At 43.2% G+C, this 17,225-nt stretch overlaps 1 protein-coding gene across 1 annotated transcript in view; it reads left to right on the top strand.

The window, feature by feature from the left end:
- Positions 1 to 17,225, top strand: part of LOC308300770 (protein broad-minded-like) — an 86,971-nt gene that overhangs the window by 601 nt on the left and 69,145 nt on the right. Inside the window, exons 2-13 of the mRNA XM_080744671.1 lie at positions 1,483 to 1,652; positions 2,744 to 2,911; positions 3,669 to 3,834; positions 4,464 to 4,535; positions 5,988 to 6,113; positions 6,532 to 6,610; positions 7,105 to 7,208; positions 7,778 to 7,839; positions 8,883 to 9,390; positions 11,390 to 11,449; positions 14,744 to 14,870; positions 15,249 to 15,314. Coding sequence (XP_080600797.1) covers positions 1,498 to 1,652; positions 2,744 to 2,911; positions 3,669 to 3,834; positions 4,464 to 4,535; positions 5,988 to 6,113; positions 6,532 to 6,610; positions 7,105 to 7,208; positions 7,778 to 7,839; positions 8,883 to 9,390; positions 11,390 to 11,449; positions 14,744 to 14,870; positions 15,249 to 15,314 — 1,693 coding nt within the window. The 5' untranslated portion in view covers positions 1,483 to 1,497. The remainder of the gene's footprint in view (positions 1 to 1,482; positions 1,653 to 2,743; positions 2,912 to 3,668; positions 3,835 to 4,463; positions 4,536 to 5,987; positions 6,114 to 6,531; positions 6,611 to 7,104; positions 7,209 to 7,777; positions 7,840 to 8,882; positions 9,391 to 11,389; positions 11,450 to 14,743; positions 14,871 to 15,248; positions 15,315 to 17,225) is intronic.

Here is a 17,225-nt window from a genome sequence, read left to right as displayed (position 1 = left end):
TATGTCACATTGTGTAGTTATGTACAGTATATACAGGGTATGAAGCTTTTTGGAACAAATAGCAGCATTTATCTTTGTCTCAATACGATGTCAATAGCATACAAATGAAAGAAAAGAAACATGTTTGTAGCTCTGTACTGTAGTGTATACTATGTGCAGTAGGTCTGGATGCCGTTCAATGGTTTGTAGACCTTAGGGTAGTTGTATTCCATTCTCTATAGCCTTTGGCCCTTTTATCTCAACAGTTCTCAAATATTGCTGCTGTGCTCATTGTTGTATTTCGCCCAGTATGTAAGGGAGTTTTTTTTGTTGTCTCCCAGTATGTATGGGAGTTTTCAAACTCACTTCGAGTGTATGTAATCTGTGGGAAGTATGTGTCTGTCTCTGATGTCTTGGTATAGTGGGCAGGTGGTTAGAAAGTGTAGCTCTGTTTCCACCACATTTTTTGTGCAGTGGGTGCTCGGAAGTGGGGTCTGTGGCGGCCTTTCTCTATTGCAAGGCTGTGTTCGCTGAGTCTGTACCTAGTCAAAGCTTTCCTAAGTTTTGGGCTGTTTACTGTGCTCAGATCCTCTGACAATGTATATTCTCTTTTTAGTGCTAGATAGCATTACATTTTGCTTGGGTTTTGGGTTGTCTCTTTCCAGTATGTCAGGTAGCTTTCTTTCTTCTTTTCTTTCTTTTTTTCTGGGCCAGCTGACTGAGTGGGCATCCCTGTAGGTTTTCACTATGGTTGAGGGCTATGTTGTGAAGCATGTCTGAGTGGCTTTCTTTTAGGTGGTTATACAATTTAAGTGCTCTCTTTTTTACTTTGACAATGAGTGGGTATCGTCCTAATTCTGCCCTGCAAGCATTGTTTGCTGTTGTCCGTGAGGTGCGGAGGATGGATTTGCATACTTCTGCATGCATGCAGAGTCTCGGTTAGGTGTTTGTCCCGTTTTTTCAAAATCTTGGTTGGCAAGGGGACCCCAGATCTCACAGCCATAAAGGGAGATGGGTTCTAACAAATAATTAAAACTAATATCTTTAACCAGATTTTTATTGGGATGTCTAGCTTTACATTCCTTTTGATGGCATAGAAAGCCCTTCTCGCCTTTTCTCTCAGGTCGTTTGCAGCTTTGTTGAAGTTTCCTGTGCTACTGAGGTTTAGGCCAAGGTATGTATAGTTTTGTGTGTTCTAGTGCTGTAACATTTAGAAAGAATTGTTGGTGTATGTGGTTATGTCTTTTTTGGAATATCATTGTCTTGGCTAGATTTACTGTCAGGGCCCACATCTAAGAATGCCTTTATTGATAGGACTGACAGGAAATCGGGGGAGAGATGGGGAGCGACACGCGGCAAAGGTCGTCCGGATCGGGAATCGAACCGGCGCCGCCGCCTGGCAATGCCTAAGTGGTATGCACCTGGACCAGTAGGTCAGCAGGCGCCTGACAAACAATTTCAGTGATCATGAGATGTTTATTTTTTCCTCCTCCAATCCTCCAGGGGGCGCTGTCAATCATGTCTCAGCTGTCAGCGGAGGAGGAGGCGGAGCTTGCGGGTCTCCTCAGACAGCTGCTGCAGAGCGTTCAGGACCGCATCACTGGCGCCCCCTCTGTCCAGTCAGCAGAAGACATGCTGCTGCATCTAGAAGAAACCGACAAAAACTACCACAAGTACGTCAATGTAAATTTACCACAAGTATGTAAATATAAATACCACAATTATGTCAATATAAATGTTTGTAAAGTATGTACATATAACCCCTAAAAACTATCACACATATGTAAATATAAGTGGTAAAAACTAGGAAAGTGGGAGACTTGAGTTCAATAATATTTCTGTGTATGTGTCACATTCCTAAGACAAAACATATTATGATAAATTTACCCCCATTGATTCCAGATGGGGACCCGGAATGGGAGTAATGCATTTGGGTCCCCATCCAGAATCAATGCAGGTAGATTTACTATAATCTTTATTTTATTGTTGTCTTAGGAATGCAACAAATACAACACAATATAATTTAACTTAATTATTTAGTCTCCATGGCATGAGTAATCAATAGAAAAAGTGTCATTTTGGGGGTGAACTACTCCTTTAAATATATATTTTATATAAATATTGGTCCATAATACGGTTTTATACAGGTTTTAGCCTAAACAACCACTCGGATATTTAAATTTCATGTTCTGTCTGTCTCTAATTCCAAGCCATTTCAGAATCAATACTAAAATGCCCTTTGTTGGCAACAGGGTGCTGTCTTTGGGCTAAAATTAGAACGATACAGAGAAGATTAACATGGTACCATGATGAGACAACGGGGCACTGTATAATTGGCTGTTTTTGGGCTAAAATTGGAACGATACAGAGAAGATTAGCATGGTACCACGATGAGAACCACGTAGAGTCAATCCAATCCAAGGCAATTCTAGTACCACTTTACCTCATGGTTCCACCTCATATATAAAGTGTCAATAGAATATAGCCTCCCAAAAAGTACCTCTCCCTTCTCGAGGGGGCCCAATAGGAAATGATCCCCTTTGTGACATAAAGAAGGGCTTGTGACATAAACAAGGGCTCGATTTCAAAAGAGTACCGTTCAGACCCGCCCATTCAGAAAATCACTGAAATGAAAGCCAAGGCTTAGAGTTAATGAATGTTTATTTTTTGGGGGCTGGAAGAGACACTGGGAAGACCAAAAAACAATAAAATGTGACATTCATGGTGGGTACGTTTGTGTTCAACACACTCTCTGGTCTCCTAGCTACGAGTTCGTCAAGTACGTGCGGCGGTACGTCGAGAGCTCATTGGCTGCCGTGGTGGAGGCGGAGACGGAGAAGTGCGTCGTCAGAGGAGATGACGGACACGCTGTGAGCTCCGCCCACGACACGCTCATCAGCGCCATCACCAGGACAACCAGAACATCGCCGCAGTGAGTATGAACCACCCTTTACACCAAAATCACCCTTTACTAGAGCTGTCACAATTATTACATAATCGTCTAATCGCCATTATTTGACATAATCGCAATTATTTTGTAATTATCGTCGTAATCGTTTACATGTTGAAAAATTATCACATTTTCAAACATTTCCAAAAACAGTGGGAATAGCAGATCTACAAGCTTAGCTCACAACGCGTCGCGATGTGATGCGTTGTGAGCTTGTAGATCGGCTATTTCCACTATCAATGTTCCTTTCAAAGTGTAAAGTTGTCAAATATGTCCTTCATTTCTTTATATATTTAGGTTATGTGTCATAATTGCCAGGTGCAACTTCAAAGCCTACAAGCCAAACAGAAATGTGATTGTCAACGACAAAAACACAATTAAATCGTTAATCACAATTATTTGAGTGACAATTAATCGTCATGTAAAATGTCATAATCATGACAGCCCTAGTTGGAGTATGAACCACCCTTTACACCAGTGTTGCCAGGTCTGCTTATTGTAAGCGACTTTGGTCTTGTTTTTCTGTAAAGTCGCTTGTAAATATTAGTAGTTGTGAATCGCAGTTTTTTTGGAGCTTGTTTCTAAGTGTGTGTGTGTGCGTGCATGCAAGCGTGCGTGCGTGCAAGCGTGCGTGCATGCAAGCGTGTGTGCATGCGTGCATGCTTGTGCGCGCGCGTGTGTGTGTGTGCAGGTACGACCAGATGATTGGCTTAATGAAGGTGTGTGTGTGTGTGTGCAGGTACCACCAGATGATTGGCTCATTGAAGGCCTCCATGCATCAGGTGATCGAGTCTCTCACCAATCAGTACGAAGAGGGGGCGGGGCTAAGGACGCAGCACAGAGGAGGCGGCGGAGCCACCACCATGATGGACAACTGTTCCGACAGCGACTCCTCCTTCAACCAGGTCCTCATAGACTACACTACCCATAGTGCACTGCACCGCTAGGGTTGGGATCCTCCCATTCCTCATAGACTGCACTACCCATGCACCACTCCTCTATACCATAGATATACTACACTACCCATTCACTACCCATACACTTGCCTGGCTCCAGCCCATAGACCCGCCCACTCTCTGAGCGGACTGGTTCTCTTGTCTGGTGTTGTCATATGACGCTTAACTTGATATGGTATCTTGGCGTACCAGCCAATGAAATCAATGCAAGACGGAGGAGGGGGTAGGTCTAACTTTTGAAAATCAACAGAAACAGTGGAGGGGGGAGCTCAGCCAAAGCTCTTAATTGCTCCCTTTGAACTTCAAAGGGGGGTTGTGCACACCTCGTTAGCATCAAAGACAACGACCTGTTTGATGTCTGTCATGGGGGGGGGGGCATACAGCTCATGAAAATCTCAAAATAAATAGTGGAAGATGGATGGATGGATGGATCTATGGATGGATGGATGGATGTGATTTGTATAGATGTGAGAACTGACTAAACTTTATTTGTATTTTTTTTGTCTCTCACACTTATGGCTGTGTGCCTGTTTTCTATGTGATGTAACAATTTCATTTATTTTTCCTTTCCTTTTCAGAGCTATGCGTTCATCAAACAAGAACAGCTACAAGTTCTGGCTGAAAACCTGGACCCCAGTCGGCCTAAAGAGGTAGAAATAAGCATTTCTGTTTAATTATAGACACAACCTATAATCTGATAATCTGTTCATTTATAGACCCAAAACATACTCAATGAAATGTCCTTCAGAACTTCAGCAGGGACCATCAGAACTTAAATGACAACTTAGATTGTTTACAACAAGGGTTCACATTTTAGATAGTAATTAAAGAATATAAAAGATGAGAGTTAAAATGTTTACTGCTTCCTATCGTTTTAGAGATTTTAATTATTATGATTTCAGTGGCTGGGGGCATGCATACAAGTGGCTAAATATGTCTTTTTACACAGAATAAGCCCATTCCCAAGATGCACCACAATCTTTCATGGGCAGATGTGACTTCTGGGGTTACTGTAAATAGCAAAAAAGAAATTGCAGGCTTATTGTGTCTAAAAAGACATATTTAGCCACTTGCGTATGCATGCCCCCACGTTAAAAAAATAAATAAAAAACAATAGAACGAAGTAAATGAAACATTTCTCTATTTTTCTTTTCTCTAATTACAATCTAAACTATGAACACTTGTTGTAAAAAAACAAAGTTGTCCTTTAATAATGTCATCAGAACTTAATGAGATGTCATTCAGAACTTCAGCAGTGTCCATCAGAACTTTGTTGGACTGCAAGATGTTCTTATTGGGCAGGGCAAGGCCATGTTCTTTGTAAAGCTCATTTCAACAGCATAAAGGCAACATTTTACAATTTATAGTTTACAATTTAGGCATTTAGCAGACACTCTTAGTCTTATCACTTTGGATACCGATATTAAATCCATTAAACTTAACGCACGCGTGCGTGTTCGATGTGCGCGCCAATGTCAAAAAAGTTGTAAGCAACAACACATTTGGCGTAACACCCACTCACATGGGTCTGTGCTGTGTCACTGATGGGCTGTGCCATTCACAGACACCGAACGCGCGTGTGTGTGCGTGTGCGTGTGTGTGTGTGTGTGTGTGTGTGTGTGTGCTTGTTTTTATTACTTTGTGGGGACCACATGTCCCCACAACGATAGTAGAATTGGAGAAATAGACATTGTGGGGATCCAATAGTAGGTCCCCACAAGGTTTAGGGGTTAGGTTTAGGGTTAGGGTTAGGGTTAGGGTTAGGGTTAGGGTTAGGGGTTAGGTTTAGGGATAGAGGTTAGGGTAAGTCCACAGAAAATGAATGGAAGTCTATGTAATGTCCCCTCAAGCCTGTGTGTGTGTGTGTGTGTGTGTGTGTGTGTGTTGGGGGAAGTTGACGGTCGCTTCTCGCCCTTGCGGCGTGTTACTTGTCATTATTAATCACGAATATCACTACACAGCATGTCTACACTCATGTCATCAACATGGATCAGGAAGATTTTGGAAAAACACATTTTTGCCCTATTTGTGGAGATAAGCCACCTACGGTCACTTATCTCCCGATTAGGGAGTCTTACTGGTTTATATATCTATGGTTCCAGGTGCGGTGGGAAGCTCTCCAGGCGTTGTGTCAGGCCCCGCCCTCTGACGTGCTGAGCAGTGAGAGTTGGAGCGCGCTCAGTAAGAACCTCACCGCTGCTCTGAGCGACCCTGACCCCGCCCTCTCTGTGAGTACTGGCCACGCCCCTTTTATCATATCCCCTCCCACTCTGACATCATAGCCCCTACCCTCTGACATCATAACCCTGCTCGTTTCAGGCCACCTTGAGCCACGTGAGACAGTAGTGAGCTAGTCACCATGTCAAGTGTTGTGAAGGTCACATGAGCCGACTCAGCGCCGTCCGAGTTACATACACTGTGGGACAGAATAGTAAATCTTTGTCCCCCCGACTTTCGGCACCTTCGCGCGGTCCAAGTGAACAGCGGAGCGCTCCCGACCTCCGGTTCAGCCAATCACAAGCCGCGGCTTCTAATTTATTCACCCCCGTAACCTACGGATTCCATTGTCGCGTTCTGTGCAGATGCAAATGCCTGTGTCTCACTTTCTGCTTCCTGTCCCCCTACTTCCTGCTTCCTGTCCCCCAGGATAAAGTTCTTCGGTTCTTCTCCAAAACCTTCTCCTCGTCTCCTCTGAACGTCACCAGAGAGATCTACACCAGTCTAGGTAAGCTGGTCCTAAACTAGAGATGTACACCAGTCTAGGTAAGCTGGTCCTAAACTAGAGATGTACACCAGTCTAGGTAAGCTGGTCCTAAACTAGAGATGTACACCAGTCTAGGTAAGGTAGTCCTAAACTAGAGATATCTACACCAGTCTAGGTAAGATAGTCCTAAACTAGAGATCTACACCAGTCTAGGTAAGCTGGTCCTAAACTAGAGATGTACACCAGTCTAGGTAAGGTAGTCCTAAACTAGAGATATCTACACCAGTCTAGGTAAGATAGTCCTAAACTAGAGATGTACACCAGTCTAGGTAAGCTGGTCCTAAACTAGAGATGTACACCAGTCTAGGTAAGGTAGTCCTAAACTAGAGATATCTACACCAGTCTAGGTAAGATAGTCCTAAACTAGAGATCTACACCAGTCTAGGTAAGCTGGTCCTAAACTAGAGATCTACACAATGTTGACAGTGTGTAACTTCCTGTGTGTATCTTCTCAGCCCAAAGTGTCCAGTGTAACTTCCTGTCCAACAAGTTGACCTTTCCAACGGGGTCAGCTGCTCTGGACGTCAACACACACACCATCTGCTGTCTGCTCAAACAGGTGCACGCACGTACACACACACGCATGCATGCATGCACGCACGCACGCACGCACGCACGCACGCACGCACGCACACACGCACACACACACACACACACACACACACACACACACACACATTTGAAATGTTTATTTATGTCCACATAAGCAGAAGTACAAGAATGCCTTGTACAAAGGACATAAACAATATCAGTGCAGTCAGATAATTAGGAAAACCACGAAAGCGCATGTAGGGCAGAACATTGTTACATACAAACTGTCTATGGAGTTAACATTACTCTAATAGACCACTGGGTGGGGTTATATTGTGACAGATTTGCCTTCCCTGTGTATTTTTGGTTTCTTCCTGAAAGCTGAAAGCCCCAACTGAAAAACACTGATTAAATGACATATAATCATCCCCTCCCCTTTACCAAAAAAATACAAAAAAAAACATTCACCCAACAATGTGGGTGTGGCTAACAGCGGGGTCACCATGACAACCAGGCATACTCTCTCTCTCTCTCTCTCTCTCTCTCTCTCTCTCTCTCTCTCTCTCTCTCTCTCTCTCTCTCTCTCTCTCTCTCCAGCTCCGCCTGATGAATGAGTTCCAGAAAGACGTCACCACCTTCTGGATCCGACACCCCGAGAAGTAAGTGAGCAGTGAGCTGTAGTGATGTGTCCTTGAGGAGAAATACGTGAGTTTTTGATTGATTGAATATTTTATTAGACAAAAATGGAGAACAGTACTAGTATAGTCAATACAATACAAACATGTAGTACAGTTAAACACCCTGACTAAAAGGAGGTCCTTGGTACTCAATTCATGGACATACCGTAATTGCTGGACTATAAGCCGCACCTGAATATATGCCGCACCTGCTAAATTTAGAACGAAAAACTAATGTGTATATAGTATACAGGCCACAATTGACTATAAGCCGCAGGTGTCCTTCCTGCTTCCTGCTATTTCCATTTTTAAGCCGCCGCGGGATGGCGCGGGCGGTAGCGCATCGTCGGCCGGGGGCGGCGATGACGGGCAAGCGGAGTCACTACCAAGCGAGGCTTCGGCCGCCGATGTAGGCCACGATATCTGCGGAGGTGGTTTCGTCCGCCGTTTCATGTCTTTAGCATCTTTTGACATTCTGAACGGCCAGAAATCGAAGTTAAGCTTGTTTATGTAAGAATATTACCGCGTTGGTTCAATTTGTGAGCATGTAGTGTGCTTATTTTTGCATTTAGGAGTTATCTCTGCAGGAGCTGTGGGAGATGCGATTCACACCATTGCACGCTACAAAGTCCCTGCTTCCTGCTAGAGCGCCCCTGCCACCTGGTGGCCGTTAGCTATAAAAATCTACCGCATCTTTGTATAGGCCGCAAGGTTCAAAACATGGAAAAAACAAACAAACTGCGGTTTATAGTCCGTCAACAAATAGCAAGCAAAAAAAAGTGCGCTTGTGAGCTTGTAGATCGGCTATTTTCACTACTTCTTGATGCCCACCTGCAGCGAGTTTGTACACAAAGCAATGAGAATCGGATATCCGCGGAATGCTATTCTCACTAGGAGTCATGGGAAATGTTGTTTTTAGCTCACAGGCGGCTTCCGCAAAGCGGGGGCTATCGGTTACCATGGTAGCCAGACATCTCAGCGGGGCCGTGGCGCTCCATGTTAACACCTGTGTGTTGTCTGTCCAGGTACATGGAGGAGATCATAGAAAGCACCCTGGCACTGCTGTCCTCCCAGCCTGAGCAGGGTGCATCCTCCTCAGGGGGTCCAGAGAGGTCCTCCCAGCAGGGTGCATCCTCCACAGGGGGTCCAGAGAGGTCCTCCCAGCCCCAGCAAGGTGCATCCTCCACAGGGGGGACAGAGAGGTCCTCCAAGCCCCAGCAGGGTGCATCCTCAGGGGGTCCAGAGATGTCCTCACACCAGGGTGCATCCTCCACAGGGGGTCCAGAGAGGTCCTCACACCAGGGTGCATCCTCCACAGGGGGTCCAGAGAGGTCCTCCCAGCCCCAGCAAGGTGCATCCTCCACAGGGGGTTCAGAGAGGTCCTCCAAGCCCCAGCAGGGTGCATCCTCAGGGGGTCCAGAGATGTCCTCACACCAGGGTGCATCCTCCACAGGGGGTCCAGAGAGGCGTCTGCAGCCCGTCCATCTCCTCACCTTGCTGGACATCAAAGCCAGCTGGTTTAAGACGTGGATGGTAAGGCGTTCTGCACATCCACATTATTGCGACGGGTGCTGGGGATCAAAGATGGAAACCTGAAGGAAATGATAGATCCGCACACTGTCTTAAATGCTCCCCAAATCATCTATGCGAATGTCTGAGCGAATGTCTGAGTGAGTGAGTGAGTGAGTGAGTGTCTGTCTGTCTGTCTGTCTGTCTGAAACAGCGTTTCTCCTCAGTGGCTGGAGCAATTGATCTGAAATCGCATCACCATTAGCATATGAACACACCTAACATAACTGTGAAGCCCGTTTGTCACTTTCACAAATCATATACTGTATATTAGCATTTCTATGGTGTATCTACTATCTATTCTGCATCTAGCATGAGGCACATCTATTCTGCATCTAGCATGAGGCAACATGTTTAACCAGCTCTCTCTGTGTGTGTGTGTGTGTGTGCAGGCAGGCGGGTGTGTGCGCAGGCGGGTGGGCGGGTGGGCGGGCGGGCTGGGGGGGGGGGGGGGGGGTAGCCATTAAACGAAACGGGTATTTCTTACATTGATGCTCCTACATATTATCATGCAAGCACCAGTTAAAGTTACTTTCCATCCCTCATATACTGTATGCACAGTGCACATCCCATAACCCACACACTGCACATCATTTTGGAGCTCATATCTTTGAACGGGTAAGGGCTAGTTTTATTAACCAAGCGGTATAAAACCACAACGTTTGGGCCTCTCTGGCCTTCTTCAGGTCACGTGTACACTGAACAATGTGTCAAGCGTGCAGCTAGTATATAGCAGTGTTTCTCAACCTTTTTTTCTGCTTGGGCACACTTCATGTCCCAAGAATCCATGTGCACACCAACATAATACAGGGATGTAAATATCGTCACTGTCGGGAAGAAACCTTGTATCTCCAAGTTTCAAATGTGTACGTTTCTTTGCAAAGTAAAGCCCTGCTTCATCATACAAGGCTGTCGCACAACAGTAGTGAAAACAGCCGATCTACAAGCACACAACGCCTGTAGATCAGCTGTTTTCACTAGTTTAAATAATTTTTTAAAATGATAAATAGCAATACTGGCTTTCAAGCAGTTTCAAGGAGCACACTTGACCCTTCTCAGGGGCACACCAAAGGTCCCCAGGCACAGTAGTTGAGAAACACTGGTATATAGGGCAGCGCTATTCAGCCTGCGGCCCCTTCGGCATGTCTATGCGGCCCCTCATGGTCATACCAATAAACATATATTTTGTCTATTTTCAGTGTGGACAAATAATGTATGATGTAATTTTTCCAAAAATACTAGGAAACTATTTATTTTGTTTTACAAGACTTTGTGTTTGTTCCAAAAGAAGAAACTCTCATCGGGATGCCCCGATCACGTTTTTTTGCTCCTGATCTCGATCACATATTTTTGCTCCCGATTCGATCCCGATCCTTCCCGATCCGATCTTTCGGCAATGCATTAAGGAAAAAGAAAAGAAAGATGCTTTTATGGTGGTGATAATTATCGTTGAGACGATACAATGTCTCCACGATATACCTTTTCAGAGATATTGTTATGTCGTGATACAATTGATTGAGCATTATAAAAAATCTTGTTTAATCGTTAATACAGAGATTCATTTGCAGAATTCAATTTGAACCTGCATTTTGGTCTAGATCAGTAGTTCTCACACTTTAAAATGTCACTCCACTTAACTCTGACAGTATACAAATGAAACCAAATGGACCCATAAGGGTCCATTTGGTTTCATTTGTATACTGTCAGAGTTACTCCCAAAAGGAACCCAGAGAGTCTAGTTTTTGTCAAGTAACTTGAAAATTAACCATAAAACCAAAGTGAAAAAAGAATTGTGATAAAATCGTGTATCGTGATATTGTATTTTTCCATATCGCCCACCCCTATATACAACTATAACAATGATCAGCGTAGAAAATACACAAAGTCAGATATCTAAATGGACACTTTTAATTTAAGGAATGTAATATCTCTCTCTCTCTCTCTCTCTCTCTCTCTCTCTCAGCATGGCTACTACAGCAGGACTGTAGTGCTGAAACTCCTGCAGAGAAAGTACAAGTCTCTGGTGAGTAAAAATACTCATTAACACAGGAGTAAAAAAATACTCATTAATACTCTCTGGTGAGTAAAAATACTCATTAACACATGAGTAAAAATACTCATTAACACATTGACCGCCATTTTAACATACCTCCGTACTCCCACCTGCCATTCGTCTCCATAGACTTCCATGTAATTGGGTGTGCACGGATCATGCACACCCATGCCTAGATAATGCACCACGTGTGTCCACATTGCTCACAGCTTTCAAACAAAAAAATCCGAATGGAAATCCGTTCAGGCATTCATGAGATAACAGCCACTATGTTTAACAAAGATGGCTGCCAAAATGGCTGCCATGCTTGAAAGATGGGGTTGCTATGGGGGTTAAACATGCAATTTCGCGATTGCTATCATGCCTACTCCATTTTTTGGGGTCAAAAAAAATTTTTCAAAATTTTTTTTAAATTTTTTTTTTTAAATTCTCGGGTCTATCGGGCCTGGCGGGGAAAGACATTGGAATAATCTTGGGACTATCGGGCCTGGCAGGGAATGAGTTAATACTCACTGGTGTGTAAAATTACTCCACAGTATGAAGATGTGTGTCCTCCCTAAAATCACTGATCTACAAGCTAACAACCTCTCTGTCTCAGATCACTGATCTACAAGCTAACAACCTCTCTGTCTCAGATCACTGATCTACAAGCTAACCACCTCTCTGTCTCAGATCACTGATCTACAAGCTAACAACCTTTCTTTTCTCAGATCACTGATCTACAAGCTAACAACCTCTCTGTCTCTGATCACTGATCTACAAGCTAACAACCTCTCTGTCTCTGATCACTGATCTACAAGCTAACAACCTCTCTGTCTCTGATCACTGATCTACAAGCTAACAACCTCTCTGTCTCAGATCACTGATCTACAAGCTAACCACCTCTCTGTCTCAGATCACTGATCTACAAGCTAACAACCTTTCTTTTCTCAGATCACTGATCTACAAGCTAACAACCTCTCTGTCTCTGATCACTGATCTACAAGCTAACAACCTCTCTGTCTCTGATCACTGATCTACAAGCTAACAACCTCTCTGTCTCTGATCACTGATCTACAAGCTAACAACCTCTCTGTCTCTGATCACTGATCTACAAGCTAACAACCTCTCTGTCTCAGATCACTGATCTACAAGCTAACAACCTCTCTGTCTCAGGTCGCAGCAGCCGTGCAGCAATGCATTCATTACAACGAGTCGCGTGCACGTGATGCAACGTGCACAACTGAGACTTATAATATATGTAAGTACACATATATTCTGTATATAATATACTTATTATATATGTAAGTACACAAAAATACTTTATATAATAGACGTATGATATACGTAAGTACACAAAAAAACTTTATATAATAAACGTATGATATATGTAATTGTGTGCTCGCCTATAAGGCGAGCACACTTTAGATGTTGTCATTATTTATTTATCTATCAGGCAATCATATCAAGTTCTCCTCAAAACTTCGGTTCCTTTCAACTCCTACATACTTAGTGAGAAAATGAAAATAAAAACATCAATGTGTTCAGTTTACTGTGGCGAAGTGTGCTATTACTTTTTACAGCAAACAGCTCATGCTGAGTTTGAGGTACAGCCATGAAACCTGTATACACTTATGCGTCTCCTCATGCCGAACAACTTTTACCCTCTAACTTTTGACCTCTGACCTTTAGGTCTCCCACAATTCAGAATAATATGAAAAACAGTAAAAATCTATCTCCTCCTGGGTTTTTTTCGTTACGCGCACAAAACTTTTTTCACATGAACTTTGGACCAATACGGTCAAACTGTCTTCGCGGATTTCTTTTAAAGTGAAATATAATTTTTTAATAATTCAATCAATATTGCGGTTTTATGTAAATTATTCTTCGGCCTCTAAATCATACATGCAAAGTTACACGTTCATGGCATTTGGCAAAGATGTAGAGGGTTAGTCAAAGTAACCAATTTTATTCCAATCGGCCAAAGGGGGGCGCTATACGAAGCGTTTGAAAATTCAAACTTCAAACGGGCAAAAGTCATGACTCGTTTCGTTTTAAGACATGCAACTTGTTACACGCGTGCTTTGACTCAAGCGGAAGACATCTGTGTCGTTTTTAAGTAAGCTCCGCCCTTCGATTTTCCGCCATTTTGAGCAGTTTGTAAAACGCGTAAACCCGCTTTTATTCTGGAATTTTCGCGTCACGTGCACAAAACTTTTTTTACGTGAACTTTGGACCGATATCTAAAGATCTGTCGGATCGGATTTCTTTAAAATTTAAACATACTTTTTTAAATAATTCAATGAATATTGCAGTTTTATGCAAATTATTCTTCTGCCTCTAAATCATACATGCAAAGTAACATGTTCATGGCATTTGGCAAAGATGTTGAGTGTTAGTCCAAATATCACTAAAACCAATCTTACCCCAATTGGCCAAAGGGGGGCGCTATATCATTTTGAGCAGTTTGTGAAACGCTTAAACCCGTTAGGATTTTTTTTGCAATTTGCATGATACATTCTACACACAATCTAAGGACCTTTATCTAATATGCCTATGAAGTGCGCACACACAAAAAAAATAAAAATAATAATAAATATAGCTGGAAGCAGCGATAAAGTGGCCAAAGCCAAAAACACCTCAAATCATGAACACAGCCTGCAATGTGCCTGAAATTTTGCAAGCACATTCCCAATAGGTCAAGGAACAGATACCACCCTTCTCACATTGGCCTGTTATAGCGCCACCAGCGGGTCAACTTTTGCACAACACATTTTTGGAACAAAATGGACCAATCTTTGACGTCAGTAACGTCAAAGAGAGCACTGCCTGCGATCTTGACATTTTGTACTTTCATATCCAATGTTTTCTGGCTTGAAGCGAGCCCACAATTGTTTCGAAGGAACAATATTTTCTAGTTACACAAAAATACTGTATATAATATACTTATGATATATGTAACTAGCATGATTATAGTTTATGTCAATAGAATCTCCATGCCAGGTGTCTTCAACATGGGGTCCGGGACCCCTCAGAGTTACTACAGGGGGGCCTCCAAATCTTTGTGTGATGGAAACCTTTTTTCAATTGTTTTGAGAGAGAGAGGGGGGGGGGGGCAGACAGACAGACAGACAGACAGACAGACAGACAGACAGACAGACAGACAGACATGTTTTATCCTTTTTTTATATTTTAAAGGTATGGTAACTGATTTCCTTTCCCTAAGTAACTGTGTGTGTGTGTGTGCGTGTGCGTGTGCGTGTGCTCTCTCCAGCCTCGGTGCAGCGCAGCGTCTACAGCGGTCCAGAGATCGACTACGCCTACTTCGTCCACTCCCTGTGCATTCTGGGAAAACTCATGGTTTACGCCGATGGCAGGAAACTGTTCCCCGTTACCGTCAGCATGTGTAGAGGTAAACAAGTTACTAGTTAAACTAGTTACCATGTGTAGAGGTAAACAAGTTACTAGTTAAACTAGTTACCATGTGTAGAGGTGCACTATACTAGTTAAACTAGTTACCATGTGGAGAGGTGAACTAGAACATATTGTTCCTTCGAAACAATTGTGGGCTCGCTTCAAGCATAAAAGAGAGGTTTTGTGATTTTTCTTTATATTTTTCTTTATATTTTAACTACTTAATGTTGGGGAAATGTCATGTGGTGTCATATGGAGCAGTAGATCACAGCCTACTGCTAGATTTGTGATCTACTGCTAGATTACAATGTACCTTTTGGGCAGCCCTGCTATATAGCACTGATTACTGTTACAATATATTATTTTTATGTTTCAGATCCAGTCAGTCTGACAGACCTGCTGGTGATCCTCATTAACATAATGTTCCAACACCCTGACTCAGGTAAACACCATTAATATAATGTTAATTAATATGCTAATTAACTCACTTAGCGCCGAGCGAGCCAGATTTCAATATGAATCTGCGCTTATAACGCCAGGAAATAGCTATATTGAATCCCCAAAATCACATTACATAACAGATGCACGTTACATGCGGATACCACAAGATGACCACTAGAGTGAGCCATAGCCCATAGACTTTGTATGGTCCCATGTTAAGTCAGAATAAAAAACAAGGTTCATGACATAACAGGATGGTACAATGACATGCTCTCCATTGACATTCAATGGACAGGCCGCGGGCCGCCATTTGAGCTCAATACTGCTCAATTCGTGCTTGATCGTCTCAAACCACCATTGGTATGGGCATCGGAACGTATATAGATGCCACACAGAAAGTTTCCGAATCAAAATCCGACCTAGTGAAGCTACGTGAGGGTCGGATGGTTTGCATTGAGCCTAGCGGCTAACAGAGGCCTACGTAAACAGGAAGCTATGGCTTAAAGGTGACGTCATAATCGTATCCTTTTCTTTCACGGTTTTCATCTGTATGCTAGTCGAAGGTAAGCTAACCGTTCCGCTCCGTCTATCAACCCAAATTAAAAGCTTAAACAATGCTTTTATATAAAAGTCGCTCCGAGTCGCTCGGCACTAAACGCCATCATTAGTTAGTCGCCCCGAAAGTCGCTCGGCGCTAAGTGAGTTAATATGTTAATCCTGACTACTAATTGAAGCCGAGGCCAAATTGGGCCAATCGCACGAAAGACCCCTAACAGCACATGGTTGGTTCTACAGACTCCAAATTTCACACACAGATAGCTCAGCTCTTTGCCTACGTTCTTAGCTAGGCCTCGACCCGACCCGATATGCGGTTTACCGGAACCTACGCGAAAGGTTCGGAATTTGAGTCCGAATCGCATGAAAGAGCCCTCACAGCACATGGTTGGTGCTACAGACTCCAAATTTCGCACACAGATAGCTCAGACCGCAGCAGGGATTGTAGTGCCCGGCCTCGACCCGACCCGATACGCAGTTTTACGGAACCGGCGCGAAAGTTTCGGAATCTCCGTATGCAGAGCTAATGTCTGACATCAGTGTTTTCTGGACCCGGCACTGTGTCTGCAGAGATCTCCATATGGGCATAAAATGGATGCAGACAGACAGATACAGATATCTCCATATATGGTCATAAATGGACACAGGCAAACAGATGGTCAAACGGATCCTATGACAACAGGTACATGGGGTTTGCATTAAAGGGTGGGGCAGTTGACAGGTTACCATGGCTACATATTGAATGTTGAAATCCATATATGGAGATACCCGAAACATCTCATTAAGTCTGACCTCACAAGCCCCATATGTGGACCTGGACGACCTCATGCTGCTTAGAAACCTGCAAGCAGGCACTCTCAAGAATGGCACCAGAATGGTGGTAATGCAAATGATGAACAGAGTCATTGAGTGTGAGATTGTAGTAGGCACAAAGGAGTGAAACCATCTTCCTACCAAGAATGGGTTAGGGTTAGGGTGACAGAGGTGAGCTTCCTTTCACCTTCATTAGACGACAGTTCCCTATCCGTTTAGCTTTCTCTGTTACCATCAATAAGGGTCAGGGCTAGAGCTGTCAGTCTGCCTCTAAAATCCCATTCGAATTTCATTCATTCATTTCTATAATTTTTCGAAAATAGTCGAATATGTTATATAATATATAAAATGTATAGTTTTTTTTTTTTGTTTTTTTTTTTTCATTTTTTATATATATATTTTTTATAAAATGTATAGTTGTAAAATAATAAGCACATTATGTGCGCAAATTCAGATGCTATAACAGGCTGGGGAAAAAAGCTAAGCTACAAGCCCTAATTACATTGCATCATTGACAGGCTGTGGGCTTGTAGCAGCTAAATAG

Source organism: Nannobrachium achirus (assembly GCF_963921795.1).
Source record: "Nannobrachium achirus genome assembly, chromosome: 16".
NCBI lineage: Eukaryota > Metazoa > Chordata > Actinopteri > Myctophiformes > Myctophidae > Nannobrachium > Nannobrachium achirus.
This window is presented reverse-complemented; position numbering and strand designations above follow the sequence as displayed.